The sequence below is a fragment of the Syngnathoides biaculeatus genome, chromosome 9 (genome assembly GCF_019802595.1).
Source record: "Syngnathoides biaculeatus isolate LvHL_M chromosome 9, ASM1980259v1, whole genome shotgun sequence".
Classification (NCBI taxonomy): Eukaryota; Metazoa; Chordata; class Actinopteri; order Syngnathiformes; family Syngnathidae; genus Syngnathoides; species Syngnathoides biaculeatus.
In genome coordinates, this window is record NC_084648.1 from 11,039,459 (window position 1) to 11,057,991 (window position 18,533).

Here is an 18,533-nt window from a genome sequence, read left to right on the forward strand (position 1 = left end):
CCCATGTATTCTTCTCCTCCGTCATTGCTTATGAAAAGCTCGCCGAGCAGAACATCTATGAAGTAGCTTCATCCCCGCCTGTCACCCTACCCGTGACACTAATAGCACTCTCCCCTAATGGTGATATCATCCAACTGCGGATCCCCACTTCCAAAAATACAAAGACACAGAGGAAGACCGGAATAGACAGATGAGGAGGAGAAGACGAGTGTCCTTAACTGGCTGGGCTGTCACCGGCGCAAGATGAGGCTGCGTCTGTTGGCGCAGCCTCCTCTTGTCACTAGCAGAGTCTAATAGAGCTGCCAGTGGGACAGCGCTTTATTATCTCAGTGGCCCTGTCAATAGTCGAGCCATCAGTCATTCAGTCGGTGTGTGCGTGTTTGGGCGCCGGTGAGGGCAATTGTTCTCCGTGGCTGTCATGTTCAGCCACATATCAACATAACAAGAGCGGCAAACGGCCAACAGACGTGCTGTAGTGTCTTTTTGCTAGAGGAGAAGCATCAGAGCCCGCCCACTCAAAGCCACATGAAATGTGGCCTTCATCGCATATAGAAACGGGAACTTAGATTAATCAATAATGTAAATAAAAGGCAGATACAGTGGCACCTTGACTGACTAGTTTTGATTCGTTCCAGGATGGAATTCACTCATATACAAAGAAAAAATTTCCCCATAGAAAGGATTTGGAATGTCAAATCAGTTCCAGCCCTCAAAACAACACAATTTTTGTTATGCCTTTTAATAAAGAAAAATTGCTTCTTGCGTTTTTTTTTCAAAGAGAATAAAACTGTAAAGAAATACACTTTTTATAAAGTTAGTTACTGTATGTAACTGTAACTGTATGTATGGGCGGTGGGGGAAGAGTGAAGCTCCAGGGAGAAGCAATAGCCAGGGTGGATGACTTCAAATACTTGGGGTCAACAATCCAGAGCAAAGGAGTGTGTGGTAAGGAAGTGAAGAAATGGGTCAAAGCAGGGTGGAACAGTTGGCGGAAGGTGTCTGGTGTTCTATGTGACAGAAGAGTCTCAGCCAGGATGAAGGCCAAAGTCTATAAAACAGTGGTGAGGCCGGCCATGATGTACGGATAAGAGACGGTGGCACTGAAGAGACAACAGGAAGCAGAAATGAAGATGCTGAGGTTCTCGCTCGGAGTGAGCAGGTTGGATAGGATTAGAAATGAGGTCATTAAAGGGACAGCCAAAGTTGGATGTTTTGGAGACAAGGTTGGAGAGAGCAGACTTCAATGGTTTGGACATGTCCAGAGGCGAGAGAGTGAGTATGTTGGTAGAAGGGTGCTGAGGATGGAGCTGCCAGGCAAAAGAGTGAGAGGAAGACCAAACAAAAGGTTGATGGATGTGGTGATGGTGGACATGAAGACTGTGGGTGTTAGTGAGGAAGATACACTAGATAAAATCGAAAAAGATGACACACTGTGGCGACCCCTAATCGGGACAACCCGAAAGGAATAGAAGAAAACAGCTGTATGTACTGTAGAATTTGTGAGGTGACTGTGTGACCTTACGTGTGGCCTCGTGAGTGACTATAGGACCGAGAGTCTTGTGGACCGGTTGTCGGCCGGCTTTTCATCCAGACTTTTTTTTGTCATTTTGATTGAAATCATTCTGATCAGAGATCTCTGGTCAAGTGTTTATATGTGATGTTATGTATTGCAATCGGGTGTATACTAAACGATCCATAAACCTGCTTAACAATCAGCGATACAACTAGAGTCTACCATCGTGAAAAACTTCGTGACACGAAGCAATTAACTACCCCACAGCAATTGATGTGCTGCAATTGCCATTGCCTGTATCCGGTTTTGAGGCTCCACATACAATAGTGTACTGTATTTTTAAAATCATAGTGCCATTGGCAAGGAAGAAAAGTCATTTAATCATGTGGAAAACATGCAAACTCCAAGCAGAAAGGCCAAAGCCAAGATTCCAAACCTGACCTGCAGAATTGCGAGGCAGACGTTCTAACCGCTAGTCTACCCCGCCGCTTTTCACGATTCTCTAGATGCCGTTCGATTAAGTTTGACAATATTGAGAAGTTTATACAATTTGACTCATCAAACAAATCTTAAATTGCTCGCTTATGGTGGTGGGCTAATGGAATCAAAGCCTACGCCGGTCAGTGGAGAGCCACCACGAGCGGCACTCTGCAGCTGGAATCGAGGGATGGTGCTGTCTAATAATCATGAGCAGGCCGGGGGGGTGCAGTATGGCTCCACCGCAGCCCACCATGAATAATGCCAGCGGTGAAGATGGAGTGTCCACGTGGGCCACGGGGTCCAGGCACCAGCCCAGGGAAGCATTGATTTAATTGCCTTTGGTTTATTTGTGGAGTCCTAATTATCGAATAGAGGTAGATTTTAATGGGCCAAGTCTTTATGAAGACAGGGAAATGACTGGCTTCTGCTGCCGGCCAATAATGAAACGGAGAAACGCGTGCACCCAAACACACACACACGTTCCCTCCAGATCATTTTTCAGACTCATTTTGCACACACACATGCACGTCTCTGGCCTCATGACAGTATATTAACATTTAAAAAGTCATTGGGTCTGTTGATTTCTTTATGAGAGGACAGTGGTTTACTGGCGCGGGGCGACGCCGAGGGCCCGCTAATATTTATTCGCCAATCACACCCCGGGGAGACCTCCGAGCATCACTTCTTATCAGCCTCGGAACCATAACAAGCAGGTGAACATTAGGCCGGTTGTGTAGAGACAAGCTGGACCAATCTGGAAGGGGGCTCGCTATAAAACGTCAAAGGCCTTTATGGATTGGCTACAGGGCTGACATAACTCCTTTCATTTTAAAAGGCTATTGAACTTTGTGAGGGGAGGGGGGGGGGCAAGCTGCAGCTCACTGCTGCTAAATAATACACTTAATTTGTGTTGCCACAGCCGGTTACATCATTATTCCTCTGCGCTAAACATATCAAAGACGCCGCGCCTTGGAATAAAAAGAAACTTTTATTGTTATTATCATCGCTGTTGATGCGGCGCGTCGTGTTGTGTGGCTCATTATGGCTCGGTAATGACAAGGAACGGCTCCGAGTCGGCGCGCTTCTCCCAAGGAAAGTGACTCTAATTAAGCTTCATTTAATTATTGAACTAATTAAATCTTTTTGGGTGCCACTAAATGTGTTTGCATGCATGCGGCGGGGACTGGAGCCCGTGGCTTTGTTCCGGTAAATATGTCACAACACAGTGACAGGGCAAGGAGGACTCTCCAGAGAAAAAGCTTTATTTTTATTTTAGTTTTTCTTTCCCCATGATCCCACACGAAGTTACTTGGCATGTTGATGTGGCTTTCGAAAGTCGAAGAATCCTCATCACGTGCGGCATTTCTGGCCGTTTTGATGTGCCATTAACTTGTTTGTGTTATTAGCAAACACCAGAAGCTGCAGCACAGCGTGGGCCACGTTTTCAGGGGATGTGTGAAAACAAAAAGACCAAGTTGATAAATTGAATGATACTTAACATGGATTTACATATTTTCTCCCCTATTTAAAACAATGGAAATTGAAATCCCATACTGTATTTACAATTATCTCATTATTATTTTTATTTATTATGTTTATTGATGATGAGTTTCCTCCGCAGGGTGTCCGGGCTCTCCCTTAGAGTTACGGTGAGAAGCTCGGTCATCCGGGAGGGGCTCAGTGTCGAGCCGCTGCTCCTCCGCATTGAGAGGAGCCAGATGAGGTGGCTGGGGCATCTGATTCAGATGCCTCCCTGGTGACGTATTCTGGGCATGTCCCACCGGAAAGAGACCCCGAGGACGACCCGGGACACGCTGCAGAGACTATGTCTCTCGGCTGGCTTGGGAACGCCTTGGGATCCCTCCGGAAGGGCTGGAAGAAGTGCCTGGGGAAAGGGAAGTCTGGGTATCCCTGCTGAAGCTACTTCCCCCGTGACCCGACCCGGAAAAGCGGTAGAAAATGGATGGATGGATGGATATTTATTCTTATTCCCCTTCACATCAGGATTAAAAAGATCACTAACTGGCACTGCTTTGATCCTGTTTTAATTCTCGTTCTCTGGTTATCTTTTAAAATAATTTATTTAAAAGGAATTATTAATCTATCGTGAGGTTACAATAATGCTTCATTGGGAAGTGGATTTTGACCATATTTTACTGAGCAGGCAGAGCACCTGCCACTACGTAAGTAATCGTAAATCAGGTTCTGTGGTTATCGTCACATTTTTTTCCTTTTTAAAATGAAATGATTATAAAAATATATATAAATTGATTGCACAGGATTCAATGTGAAGATCAGAGTTGATTGCTTGTGCTTGGAAGGTGACTCTTCACAGTGAGATTAGGGTCTGTCATGGAATACCTCCAAAGTCTCGCGGGCTTTGTAAAGTCTGGCCTATTAGGCTTTGTATTTGTCCAAATGGCACAACTTTTTGGACTTGCTATATTTCCCACAGTTTCACTTGATAGTGCGCCGTAGGTACAAAGTCTGATGTCGATCCCTCCGCTACTTCTTGGCACATTACCCTCGGCCAACGAGCCGTGCCGAAGTCGCCAACGTCTTCTTGATTGCTAAATCCGACCCGAGGGTTGCATCTGCTTTGTATGAATATCACCTTTCTATATTTAAACCCCAGCGGTGCCCGAAACACCTCATTTTCGCACCTAATGAGTGTAGCAACCTGAAACAAAGCTCCGGTGCTTCCTTGTGTTTAATCTGGGGTGTATTTAGGTCAGATCCCTAACAAATGCACGTTGCACACCGAAAATGATGTTTCCAAACAACGTATCAAGCACAGGAGAAGTTTTTTAATTACCGTACGTGTGGCCCCAAGTGTCCAATTCCCTTTCATATCCATCTCTTGTGGCTTAAAGGGGAGAAAGGAGGGATCCACTCCGCTCCAGGGGTATGTAATTATGAAGGAGAGAATAGGCTTGTGTGTGTTGTACTTACCTGAGCCCCACTTTGCAAATGTGACATATTCATTATCGCAGATAATCAAATGCAAGATTTTTATACGGACTTTTTAAATCTATTTATCACCCATGTTGTTGTTGTTGTTATTATTCCCCTGTTTGATTCATTTGATTTTCAAACAAAAGTGAGGAGATCAAAGATCAGCGCTTCTTTATTCCTTCTCCCTCCCCCCCCTCCCCCCTTGTTTGTACTCACCTTGGTTGGTGGCCTACATCAGGGATGCCTCTGAAAGTGGGTATGACAATTCTTTCATAAATGTTGCACCTAAGAGGTATAAAGAAGTGTAGTGATTAAAATAGTGGATGATTTGGACCTCGACTCATCTTTGCTCCCTGCTGTTGACCACAGCCTACAGGAAGGCTCGTCAACATCAGCACATACAGTGAAGAAAACAAGTATTTGAACACCCTGCTACATTGCAAGTTCTCCCACTTGGTAATCATGGAGGGGACTGAAATTTTCATCGTAGGTGCATGTCCACTGTGAGAGAGATAATCTAAAGAGAAAAACCCAGAAATCACATTGTATGATTTTTTTTTTTTAACGATTTATTTGTCATACTGCTCCAAATAAGCATTTGAACACCTATCTATCAGCTAGAATTCTGACCCTCAAAGACCTGTTAGTTCGCCTTGAAAAGTCCACCTCCACATTATCCTGAATCAGATGCACCTGTGTGAGGTGGTTAGCTGCATAAAGACACCTGTCCACTCCATACAACCAGTAAAACGCAGACTTGCAACATGGACAAGACCAAAGAGACAAAATTGACAAAAAATGAGACCAAAATGGAACTTTTTTGTCATAATTCCACTAACCGCGTTTAGAGGGAGACAAATGATGAGTTCCATCCCAAGAACACCATCCCTCCTGTGACGCATGGGGGTGGTAGCATCATGCTTTGTGGGGGTGTTTTTCCTCACATGGGACAGGACGACCGCACTGTATTAAGGAGAGGATGACCGCGGTCATGTATTGTGAGATTTTGGAGAACAACCTCGTCTTTCGTCGTGTTTCTAAGCGACGGCCCAGAAACCTGTCTGCTCTAGAGAAAATCTGTGTGGAGGAGTGGGCCAAAATCCTTCCTGCAGTATGTGCAAACCTCGTAAACAACTACAGTAAGCGTTTGTTTCCTCTGTAATTGCAAACAAAGGCTACTGTACCAAATATTAACATTGGTTTTCTCAGGTGTTCAAATACTTATTTGCAGCTGTATCACACAAATACATTATCTTTTTATTTATAATAAAAATCATACATTTCTGGATTTTTCTCTCTCACAGTGGACATGCTCCTACGATGAAAATTTCAGACCTGTCAATGATTTCCAAGTGGGAGAACTTGCAATATAGCAGGATGTTCAAATACTTATTTTCTTCACTGTACGTACAGTACGGTATTCCCTATACCTTTTCTGCTTCTAATTTTGGCGGTTGTTCAAATACATTTACAGTGCGTTTGAAACGTGTTTTCATATGTTTAAACGTTTAAAGTGTCAGAGCTGGTATGGTTGTTTTTTGTTTTTTTTAATCTGTGGCATAAATTTTGACCTGCAAGCGAGTAGGTTGACTGTTGCCTGTTTTTAACACACTCGAGCTGTCCTCCCCACCCTGGTCTCGTTTTAGATATTCACCCGCCTGACACAGTCTCCCAAATTGAGCCCTTGAAAATAATTGCGCTAACCTGTTCCGAGGGAAAAGACAAAAGACGAATTGATGGATCTGTCTGGTAGAGAAGGGGGAGACAAGAAAGGGGAGTGGGGGAAAAAAAAGAAAAGAGAAAAGTTGGCCCGTGTAATGCCACAAGCAGACAATGGCCACTGGAGTGCCGCAAACTCATCCGCCCTGAGGTGCGCCCCGGGCTACGGAATAGCAATGTCATTTAATTGGCTCATGAAAACACCTTTTGCTTGCACAGCAGCTGTCCTTGTCCACACACATGCACACACACTGCGTTGTCAGTGTCAGTGGCTTTCCATGTCAGTTCACTTCTAAAACATGTTCATGGAATCACAGCGAGACAAAAGGTCTGCTCTGCGGGGCCTGTTGAATAGTAATGGGCGTGAGTTATCATGGCTTAATGCTGCTGTAGCAATTTGCCTGTTGCCAACGGGGACAGGACCTTCTTGCCAGGGTAAAAAAAAAAAATAATAATAATAAAAAAAAACTAGCTCGTCGGGCCTGCTTAGTGTGCTTTTTGACACTCGGCGCCGACTTTCGCGCGCCGCCGAAGGGGACGGGGAGGCCCGGCTAAATCAAGTGTAGCATAACATTAGCGGCTGGCTGCTAACACCTTTGCCGTAAGCGGCCCAGGGGATGCAGGAGAGCAGCTGCAGAGCCTTTTGCGCCTCTAAACCAGACTGCAGGGTATCAAGTGTGCGGGGGATACAAACCAGAGAGAGAGAGAGAGAGAGAGAGAGAGTCCTTCTCGGTCCTTGTTGGTGGATTGGTTGCACAGGCCAACACAAAATCCTTCTTTAAAAACATATTTTTCATAACAAAGGCCGTCTTAATGCAGTAGTACCTTGGCTTACAAGTTTAATTGGTTTTGTGACCACGCTCATACTGTAATGCTGTTACTTACTTAATTGGCCATTAGATGTTTACAGTCCTATGTCAAAAGACATGAAAAAAACTCTATAAATACTACGAAATAAAAGTCAGATAGCTTGACGTCATTGATCAGATTGGCAAATTATGACATCAAAGCCGATCAGCAAAAAATGCCAATTAATGCCGATCAACTCGGTGTATAGTCTACTAATAAGGCCACAAAATCTGCCATATTTTCTATTTTAACTTCTTTAACGCTTTATTGACAGTTAAACTAAGATTTGTGGGACGTATGTGCAAAGCAATCAACTTAACATTACGTCTTTGTTGAGAAACTGACCTTTTATTGTCCATTTTAACTTCGCATTGGTGACTCAGCTGGTAAAGCGTTGGCCTCACAGTTCCGAGGACCCGGGTTCGGTCCCAGCCCCGCCTGTGTGGAGTTTGCATGTTCTCCCCGTGCCTGCGTGGGTTTTCTCCGACCACTCCGGTTTCCTCTTACAACCCACGTGCAACATTAATTGGACACTGTAAATTGCCCCTAGGTGGGATTGTGAGTGAGACTGTTGTCCCTATGTGCTGTGCGATTGGCTGGCGACCAGTTCAGGGTGTACGTTGACAGCTGGGATAGGCTCCAGCACTCCCCCGTGACTCTTGTGAGGATAAGCAAAATGGATGGATGGATTTCTTAGAGTTAAAAACCTTTGTCTGAAGCGTGAATAAACACTTTTTTTGATGGTGACAACTTGAAAATGTGATGGATTTTCAATTTTATTTTCCATTGGAAAAATGACAAAATCCAAGTTCTGTGTCCCAGAACAGATTGGTCTAGAACTTGTTTTCCCGTATCACGTCATGATTCCCATAGGAATTGTAAAACTTAATCTGGATCATCTGTTATTACTATTTGTAGTATAACATTGTCATAGTCAGCCTCTCTTCACCTGGGAGTCCCGTCGAGGCCTTCCTGTGTCATGGCCGCCTCTCTCATATGTTGTTTGGCCCTAGTTTGTGTAATTAGCTGATGAGGAAATAGTGCACCCTTGTGTGGGTGTGTCTTTGCGGGACCTCCCAGGGGAAGCCGGGGGGCCTGCAGGGGGTCGACGTATCAGCAGGTACTTTCGGCACCGGTGGTCCTCTGAGGGCCCGCGCTGTGTTTGATGTTACAGCGGACTCCCACTGCACACAAGTGAGCGCTGCGCGGCCTTGTGTTCCCTTCTCTTGCTACCTTTTAATGAAGAGGAGGCAGGTTTCCAGGGACGGGGAGACTCTTTGAATGTGTGTTTTTTATGAGTTTCTCGCTCTCTAGACAATAGTGCGGACTGATCTGAAGGTGGTTTTGAAGCTCACCTCGGCCGTCAGCGGACTTCAAGATATGGAGACCACTTGTTCTAATGCGAGGCGTTCTCAGTTTACGACGAATTTTATGTGCACACAAGTCGAAAGACAGTTATTCTCAGTGTGGTACAGTACATATCACAGTAAATATTGAATGACTTTTAGGTCATAACTATAAAGCAATCCAATGGAGAACACTTCTTTCCAAGACACTCTTCCGCCCATGATTTCTTGGGATCTCTATTGAAACAGTTTTCTTAGATATTTGAACCCTGAACCTCAAAACTGTGAATTCTTCTTCTTTTCCTTTCGGCTTGTCCCGATTAGGGGTCGCCACAGCGTGTCATCTTTTTCCATCTAAGCCCATCTCGTGCATCTTCCTCTCTAACACACAGTCTTCATGTCCTCCCTCACCACAACCATCAACCTTTTCTTTGGTCTTCCTGTCGTTCTTTTGCCTGGCACCTCCATCCTCAGCACCCTTCTACCAATATACTCACTCTCTCACCTCTGTACACATCCAAACCATCCAAGTCTGCACTTTCGAACCTTGTCTCCAAAACATCCAACTTTGGCTGTCCCTCTAATGAGCTCATTTCTAGTCTTATCCAACCTGTTCACTCCAAGCGAGAACCTCAGAATCTTCATTTCTGCTACCTCCAGTTCTGCTTCCTGTTTCTTCAGAGCCACCGTCTCTAATTCGTACATCATGGCTGTGGTAAGGCACCGGCGTTTTATAGACTTTGCCCTTCATCCTAGCGGAGACTATATGTCACATAGAACACTTTCCGCCAACTGTTCCACACCCCGCTTGGACCCGTTTGGAACGTTTAGCAAAAAGTCATTTAATTACACTATGTTAGCACCCACTATTTGTCAAGTTTTAATGTTGGTTTCACGTGAGTGAAAACTCATGTCGGTGGTCGTTGAATCCCCCCCTACAGGTCATTGTTTGAATCATGTTTTGTCTAAAATGTAATTGAACACTTTCAAAGATACTCATGATACAATACACAAGTATATTCAGTAAATGAAGAAGTCATTTTAATAAACACATTGCTCCATCTTCTAATTGGAACAGTGACAAGTTCTGTTTCTTGTGTTTTTTTTTTTTTTTTTTTTTTTTTTTTTTTTTTTTTTTTTTTTGCTGATCGTTTATCAGCTCCCAAAATCCTCCAAAGATCATGTAAAGCAGTGGTGTCAAACTCATTTTTGTCGTGGTTGTAGTTCTGGTTTACCCTCAGAAGGCTGTTATGACTGTGAAAACATAAAAATCCTTAACCGCCTCATATTTACACATGAAATTTATGAACTAGTCTTGGAAGGGTAATGGGTTTTTCAACTATTGTTGATGTTTAGTAACATAAAAATGCTTGCAATACCTCAGCATTATGATTTATGATATGACAATTTGAAATTTTGGTGCAAATTTGAACAAGAATCACAGAAGTTGACAAACATGATTTGCCTTTGCGGGCCACATAAAATCATGTGGTGGGCCGGATCTGGCCCACGGGCCTTGAGTTTGACACCTGTGATGTAAAGCCCAGCATCAGGTGAATACTAGGCTTTATCAGTCACTTTGATTTGACGGCTGCGTATGCGCCCGCACGCAAATCTGCACACTCGAACACGAAACATCACGCGTAAAATTTGTTACAAGTAGAAATACATAGATATCGAAAGACGTCGCTTATTTTGTGTAGTCTTGACCAATGTTCCTTCTAAGCTGCACCACTGTGCAATTGCGCACTTGTCACACATGCTCAGCGCACATGAAAACGGATCCAGGGCAGTGAATTTGGAAATTAAGTGATTAATTACGAATCCTTAGTTTGTCCTGTATGTTCCATGTTTGGACCGGTTTGTATGCTTCCAAAAAGAGGAAGTCCCTTATCTGTCATGCACAAAGAAAGGTCCCTAAAGATGGTCTTGGATGATTGGGATGGAATGGCCATCGAGGGCCTTTCACTATAGATGAATTTGAACAGAACAAGGCCATATTTTTCACACTGGAGATTCCAAATCTATGTAGGTGCACATATTTTACTGATGGGTACTTGTAGGGTTTTTTTTTTTTCTTTCTTTCCTCTCACCCGTTATTCTGCCATCACCCTGACACCCCCGTGCCCTCCTCCTCCTCACAGATCCCCTCTGCCGGCCAGCTAATGGAGGCTTTGCGTGTGAAGATGAAGGAGAGGAAAGTGCTGACAGAAGAGCTGGCCACGCTGGCAGCAGCCAGCGCAGTCAGCGAAAAAGCCTGACTCCCCGGGCTGAGGCTTGGAAAACTGTCATCCTCTTCTTCTTCTTCTTCTTCTTCTTCTTCTTCTTCTTCTCCTCTCGCTCCCCCCAAAACTCACCTCCCGTCTACCCTCACCCAGCTTCGACTCAGTGGGAACTCGACCGAGCTGAGCCTCAGAGCCACTGCGGGCTGAGCTTCTGTAATGAGCCCCTCAACATCTGCGTTAAAGAAGCACCTTTTAGCCCCAAACTCCTCAATAAAGACAAGCCCTGATAAGACAATGCTTACATTTTTTCTTTTTCTTTTTTTTTTTTTTTTTGCTATGCCACCTCAAGGACTTGGGGGGGGGGGGGGGGCAAGGCTTTAACCCGGGAAACGGCAAGTTGAGACTTTAACATCATGGTATTCATGTGTACGGGAATGTAATCCATTTTGTCTGAATTTATCCCCTCACGGGGCGCACATAATTAATACTTGACTTTTTGTTTGTAATATAAAGAGTTGCGTCTCTTGTCGTGACATATTTAACAAGCAAGTTAATCTAATTCATCTAGTTACAAAATTATGTAAGTGCGTGCCTTTCTGCCCCGTTGTCATCTTTTGGCCTAGTTTGTACAATAACCACCCTTAAATAGTTTCTCCACCCATGATTTGATCAGATAAACTGAATGAATATCCAAAGCCACTTTCAAATGACTACACTGTCTGAAACACTGTTGTGCAGAGTCCCCCACAACGTGCACAGCTGAGACGTATCCAACTGTCATGGGAATACCAAAAGGTAAGCAGAGCTGCATTGCATTTTTTTCCCCTCTCACAGATCTCTGTCCCAGACTGTACGAGCTACAATGAAGAAAATAAGTAGTTGAACACCCTGCTGTATTGCGAGTTCTCTCACTTAGAAATCATGGAGGGGTCTGAAATTTTTATCATAGGTGCATGTCCACTGTGAGAGAGATAATTGAAAAAGAAAAATCCAGAAATCACAATGTATGATTTATTTTTTAATGATATATTTGTGTGATACAGCTGCAAATAAGTATTTGAACACCTGTCTATCAGCTAGAATTCTGACCCTCAAAGAGATTTTTTTGTCCACCTTTAAAAGTCCACTTCCACTCCATGTATTATCCTGAATCAGAAGCACCTCTGTGAGGTCGTTAGCTGCATAAAGACACCTGTCCACCCCATACAATCAGTAAGACTCAAACTTGTAACATGGCCAAGACCAAAGAGCTGTCCAAAGTCACCAGAGACAAAATTGTGCATGGCTGGAAAGGGTCACGGAGAAATTGCCAAGCATTTTGCTGAAAAAAGGTCCACTGTTGGAATAATCATTAGAAAATGGAAGAAGTTAAACATGACGGTCAATCTCAATCGGAGTGGAGCCCCACGCAAAAAATCACCTCGTGGGGTCTCAATGATCCTTGAAAAGTTGAGGAATCAGCCCAGGACTACACGATAGGACTTGCTCAATGACCTGAAAAGACCTGGCACCACCGTTTCCAAGGTAATACTCTGGCACGTAATGGTTTGAAATCATGCATGGCACGGAAAGTTCCCCTGCTTAAACCAGGAGATGTCAAGGCCCGCCTTAAGTTTGCCAATAACCATTTGGATGATACAGAGGAGTCATGGGAGAAAGTCTTGTGGTCAGATGAGACCAAAATGAAACTTTTTGTTCATAATTCCACAAACTGTTTGGAGGAAGATGAGTGATGAGTTCCATCCCCAGAACACCATCCCTACTGTGAACCGTGGGGGTGGTAGCATCATGCTTTGGGGGTGTTTTTCTGCGCATGGGACAGGACGACTGCACTGTGTTAAGGAGAGGATGACCGTGGCCATGATTGTGAGATTTTAGGGAATCTTTTTCCCTCCATTAGAGCATTGAAGATGGGTCGTGGCTTGGTCTTTCAACATGACAATGACCCGAAGCACACAGCCAGGAAAACCAAGGAGTGGCTCCGTAAGAAGCGTATCAAGGTTCTGGGCAGTCTCCAGACCGAACCCCAATAGAAAATCTTTGGAGGGAGCTGAAACTCCGTGTTTCTCACTGACAGCCCAGAAACTTGCCTGATCTAGAGAAGATCTGTGTGGAGGAGTGGGCCAGAATCCCCCCTGCAGTGTGTGCAAACCTGGTGAACAACTACAGGAAACGTTTGACCTCTGTAATTGCAAACAAAAGGCTACTGTACCAAATATTAACATTTGTTTTCTCAGGTGTTCAAATACTTACTTCACTGTACATGCAGTATTTCAGTAGCCACTGCTGTGATCATATGACCATCATGAGCCAATCAAACTGTTTACCAGAAGAGATTTGCAGGAAAAGATGCCGGTGGCATTGCCTGTTTCAAAGTTTGCAAAGTGGACTCAGAAAGAGATTTCAGAGGAATTTGACTGAACGGACCAGAACTTTTCTATTCTTCCAGAAGCACGCGTCAAAACAGTTTGTTGTCTCTCATATGTTATGAGATTATGACTTGAAGAGAAATTGGGAGCGTTCAGCGCTTCCAAATGGAACACAAACCTTCTGGTCATCACTCGCTAACTCAGAACCAGGAAGAGCAAAACCCTCATGATGGAGAACTTAAATAAAATCAAGTGAATGCTTCCTCGAGGTTGCACGTGGACTTCGAGACAATGTTTTGGTCATGAAGGAATGTGTCATTACAACACCCGTGGTAATACTTGAAAGTAAAACAAAATCTTCTTTTCTCAAAATGTGCATCTACCTGTCGTGATGGAGTGGGAGGTTGGGCTCCATTCTTCAAAATATTTTCCAGCAATTATTTTTTGAGCTGCAGGTGTCAAAATACAATTTTGTATTGAAATTTCGGTCTGGTTGTTTTTTTTAATTTGGAATTGTGTTAATTGTTTGGATGTTTTAAAAAGCAATTTGTATTGTTTTGTTTGGGGAATTCTTTGTTTTTTTTTAATGCGTTGTTGACCTTAAAATATTCATTCACGCTACAGGCAGATGGTGTTTTTTTTTTTTCATGGGAAACAAAACATATATTTGCAAAACCACAAATGTGAAAAAGAAATGCGCCGTTTTGATGCTGTTGACAGGTTGACCGCATGATGGGCGACCGCTTGGCACATCCTCCTCGCAGTTCAGAGGTCATGGGTTCAAACCCAGGCTCCAGCATCCCTGTGCCTTCAGTTCCCCCAAGGTTTCTGGTTTTTCTCCGACAGTCCAAAAACATGTACGGTAGGTTAATTGACGACACGAAATTGAAGAAGTTTGGTGTGATTGTTTAATTGAATTTTTCTTTTGTACTCCTTATCGGTTCCATTTTTAAATAAAGCCGTTTGGCAGCCCTGCTTATCGTGCTGCGGGACTTCACGGGTCACGGGCTGTCAGTGAGGCTTTCGGTTTGGTGGGTGGCATTGAAACTTTACCCATCTCTATCCATCTCTCTCTCTTTCTTGCTCTCACTCTCTCTCGTATGATTGACGGGTGTGGGCAACCCCTCACCGTTGACTTCGTTAATGTGCAGAGAACACAGTCGAGGGTCCTTCCTTGACCCCTTTCCATATGTTACGCCTCTCGTTATTCACATTTTAGGCGCTACTCGGGTCTCCGCTGTCCTCGACTGTGCGTCCTCCCCTGGAGACCACACACATTTTTCGTTTACTTTTTTAAAACCACCTCCTTTTTTGTTTGTCTCTCTCTTCGTATTATGTATAATTAACCGTGCAAAGAATCCTCTGTTGAAGAATTAAACCAAAAAGGAAAAAAAAAATCCACTTTTTAATCCCCTCACCAGCAATGCCACCACCCTCCCTCTCCCTTCTCGAGCATATGCTAATGATGTCGTTTTCCTTTATCTTTTTATAATAAAGGCTTAAGCTAGGACTGTCTCCGGCTGCATCTCGGGGACCAATTTAGCCAAGATCCAGGAGAGACGAGCCCTGGTGGTTAATTACCATTCATTAACATAGTTTGCATCTCCTCCGCTCCAATACCCACGAGCCAGCTATTGTCAATATTTGTCCCATATAAATTTCTGCCTGTTTGTGTGTGTGTCTTCCCACCCCCAAATTTCCCCGCCGCCTTTTTGTCACTGTCCTCCGGCGTCTCTAATGACAAACATTAATAACTCGCAGCAATCCGGCGGCCCGCTGGGTTTCGCAAGTGCCACGCAAATTAGTGCCCCTTCTTCCTTTTGCGCAGTCAACATGTTTGTGGGGGGCCCCCCCCTCCCCCCCACACACACAACTATTCTATTTCTGTGACGTATTCAAATTCAGCCCGCCGCCCCTTTAGCTGCGACCCCCTCGGGTTTAATTAACCTGGCCTTGCCGCTGTTGCTCCTGCAGTGAAGACGTGAAAACCATCTTGAACACACGCACACACACAAATGTCCCACTCCAGACATCTTTTTTTTTTCTTCCCCCCCCCCCCGTGTCTGTATGGTGTGCCATTCCCTTTCTTCCCCACGTTTCATTCTCCTCATCTTCCACTTGTCTTTCCTTGTTCTGCTCTCATTAAGAGCAAGGCCTCCACTGGGAACGACTTTGATCGCTTCTTCCAAATGCAGACTTTCTCTTGTCTGTTTATTCATTCCAGCACCGTCAACTCAGTGTCATTTCCCCTCCTCTTATCCCCATTTCTTTTTTTTTACTTTCTCTCAACTTTTTGGAAAAGATTGTCAAGGTCAGCATCGCTTTTGCCCCTTTTTGACAGAGCAGTACCTGCTATTCGGAATGCAGCGGGACCTTGAATTACGAGTTTAATTTGTACCATGACTTCGTTTGTCTCAAAACATTCACATCTCAAATCATTTTCCCCTTTGAAATTCATGGAAATTCCATTCAGATCAGATCATTTGTAGTAAAAAAAAAAAAAAAAAAAAACAGCAATTTGTAACATGGACAAAAAAAAGGTGAGCTACAGTACTGTATTGTACTTTGAAAAAAAAAACAGTAAATTAAATTGAATGTAAAGAATTAAACTAATTGTGCATCATGATTTCAAGCTAGGCGGCACAGTGGATCAGCTGGTAAAGCGTTGGCCTCACAGTTCTGAGGTCCCCGGTTCAATTCTGGACCCGCCTTTGTGGAGTTTGCATGTTCTCCCCGTGCCTGCGTGGGTTTCCTTCGGTACTTCAATTTCGTCCCACATTCCAAAAACATGCAACATTAATTGAACACTCTAAATTGCCCCTAGGTGTGATTGTGAGTGCGGCTGTTTGTCTTCATGTGCCCTGCCATTGGCTGGCAACCAGTTCGGGGTGTAACCCGCTTCCTCCCCGTTGACAGCTTGGATAAGCTCCAGCACTCCACGTGACCCTCTTGAGGATAAGCGGTGAAGAAAATGGACGGATGGATGGATTTCAAGCTTTAATTCAATGACTATTGTGCAGTTCCTGTTGTATGTGCCTTTAACTACCAGGGGGCAGCATAATAATCAAGCCATCTAGCTTCTGAGCCGCATATCCTCACAAGGTTCGCAGGGAGTGCTGGAGTCTATCCCACCTGTCATCGAGCAGGGGTCGGGGTACACCACAAACTGGTTGTCACCCAATCGCAGGGCATACAGAGACAAACTACAGTCGAACTCACAATCATACCTAGGGGCAATTTGGAGTCTCCAATTAATGTTGCATGTTTTTGGGAGGTGGTGTGAAACCGGAGTGCCTGGAGAAAACCCACACAGGCACAAGGAGAACATGCTAACTCCACACAAGCGTAGCCAGATTTGAACTCTGGTCCTCAGAACTGTGAGGCCAACACTCTAACCAATCAACCACCATGTTCTCTGTCTCTGTCTCTCTCTATCTCTCTCTCTCTCTCTCGCTCTCTCTCTCACCCCGCTATTATGTATATATGTATATGAAAGATGAACTGTCTTTTTACATTTGGGGTAAATGTAACGTGATTTCCTAAAAAGAAAATTCTACCAATAGTCAAATTTGTTAGTGTGATTATCTTAGGCTGCTTTGTCCATTAAGGACCTGAACAACTTACGGTGATGAATGGACTCATGAATTCTGCTCTTCCTGATGATGAACGTTCAAGCATTAGTGTTTGACCTCAACCTGAAGCGGACTTGGGTTCTGCAGCAGGAAAATGACCTGAAACACACCAGCAAGTCAACTTCTTAACGGCATAAAAAAAACTAAATGAGGGTATTGGAGTGGCCTACTGCAAGTCCAGACTTGAATCCAATTGAAAAACTGTGGCATGACCTTAAAAGGTTGTTCATGTTCAAAAACCCTCCATTATTGCTGAATTCAAACAATTTTGACAGGAAGAGTGGGCCAAACTATCTCCACAGAGATGTGGGAGACCATTAATGTAAAAAAAAAAAAAATGTATATATAAATCTTATATGTACTTGATTTCAGTTGTTGCTACTGAGGATTGCTCGACGAGTTATTACATTTAGGTAGTCGTTACTTTTTCACACTTTTTCCTGAATGAATGCACTCACGGTAGCACGGTGGCTCAACTGGTAAAGCGTTAGCCTCACCATTCTGAGGTCCCAGGTTCAATCCCGGACCCACCTGTGTGGAGTTTGCATGTTCTCCCCGTGCCCGCGTGAGTTTTCTCCGGGCACTCCGGTTTCCTCCCACATTCCAAAAACACGCAACATTAATTGGACGCTCTAAAATTGACCCTAGGTATGATTGCGAGTGCGACTGTTTGTCTCTATGTGCCCTGCGATTGGCTGGCGACCAGTTCAGGGTGTGCCCCGCCTCCTGCCCGTTGACAGCTGGGATGGGCTCCAGCACTCCCAGTGACCCTCGTGAGGATAGGCGGCAAAGCAAAATGGATGGATGGATACATGCACTCACAATTTTAAAACTGTGCAAAAAATAGAATTTCAGAAGGGGGGCCAATACTTTTTTCACAGCAGTGTGGGTACAATGAAAAGGGAGTAAACACGCTGCATTATACATGTGTCAAAATTGCATTTGGCTGCGTGTCCCGGGTTCGCTTGTTGTTTGCAAAGCGAGTGCCAAACGTCTGCGGCGGGCGATATCAAAGTGGGACGTTGGCAGTGTAGAGAAGTGTGTCAGGCAAGCAGAGTCACCAGAGAGGCTCTCCTACAAACGACTCACCGTGAAGCCGGAACGCTCTCGTTGTTTGGCACTTTTTTTTTTCCCCTTCCCGCCCAAGTTTACATGACGGCGACCCAGTAAAGCATATTAACGTTCTCCTTTGCGATCACGCCGGGAATTGAACTGTGATGTTGCGTTCAGCAGCGTTTCCCAAATTGTTGAGAGATGGTTTTTGTCACACTTTCTCGTTGAATTCAATTCACATTGTGCTGCTCCCTGCCTTGTCCAGTATAAGAAAGATGCATCAGTTCATCGAAGCGTTACGAATCTGACTGGTTTCTACGCAGTCCTGCCTGGTTGCAGCAGCCAATCATATTGCTGTGTGGCATGTCCTGCCTAGAACTCAAGTTGGGTTC

General features: G+C 44.4%; 1 protein-coding gene across 5 annotated transcripts in view; it reads left to right on the forward strand.

Moving 5' to 3' along the window:
- The window catches only part of cntln (centlein, centrosomal protein), a 121,898-nt gene extending 107,702 nt beyond the window's left edge, over positions 1 to 14,196 (forward strand). For 2 of the 5 annotated variants that reach the window (XM_061829569.1, XM_061829570.1), the window contains exon 26: positions 11,007 to 11,257. In XM_061829569.1, the coding sequence (XP_061685553.1) occupies positions 11,007 to 11,123 (117 nt within the window). In that variant the 3' untranslated portion in view covers positions 11,124 to 11,257. Of the gene's footprint in view, positions 1 to 11,006; positions 11,404 to 11,825; positions 11,883 to 14,176 lie in introns of those variants that run through there. The other 3 variants (XM_061829568.1, XM_061829566.1, XM_061829567.1) reach the window with 3 other exon arrangements.
- The last annotated feature ends 4,337 nt before the right edge of the window (positions 14,197 to 18,533 follow it).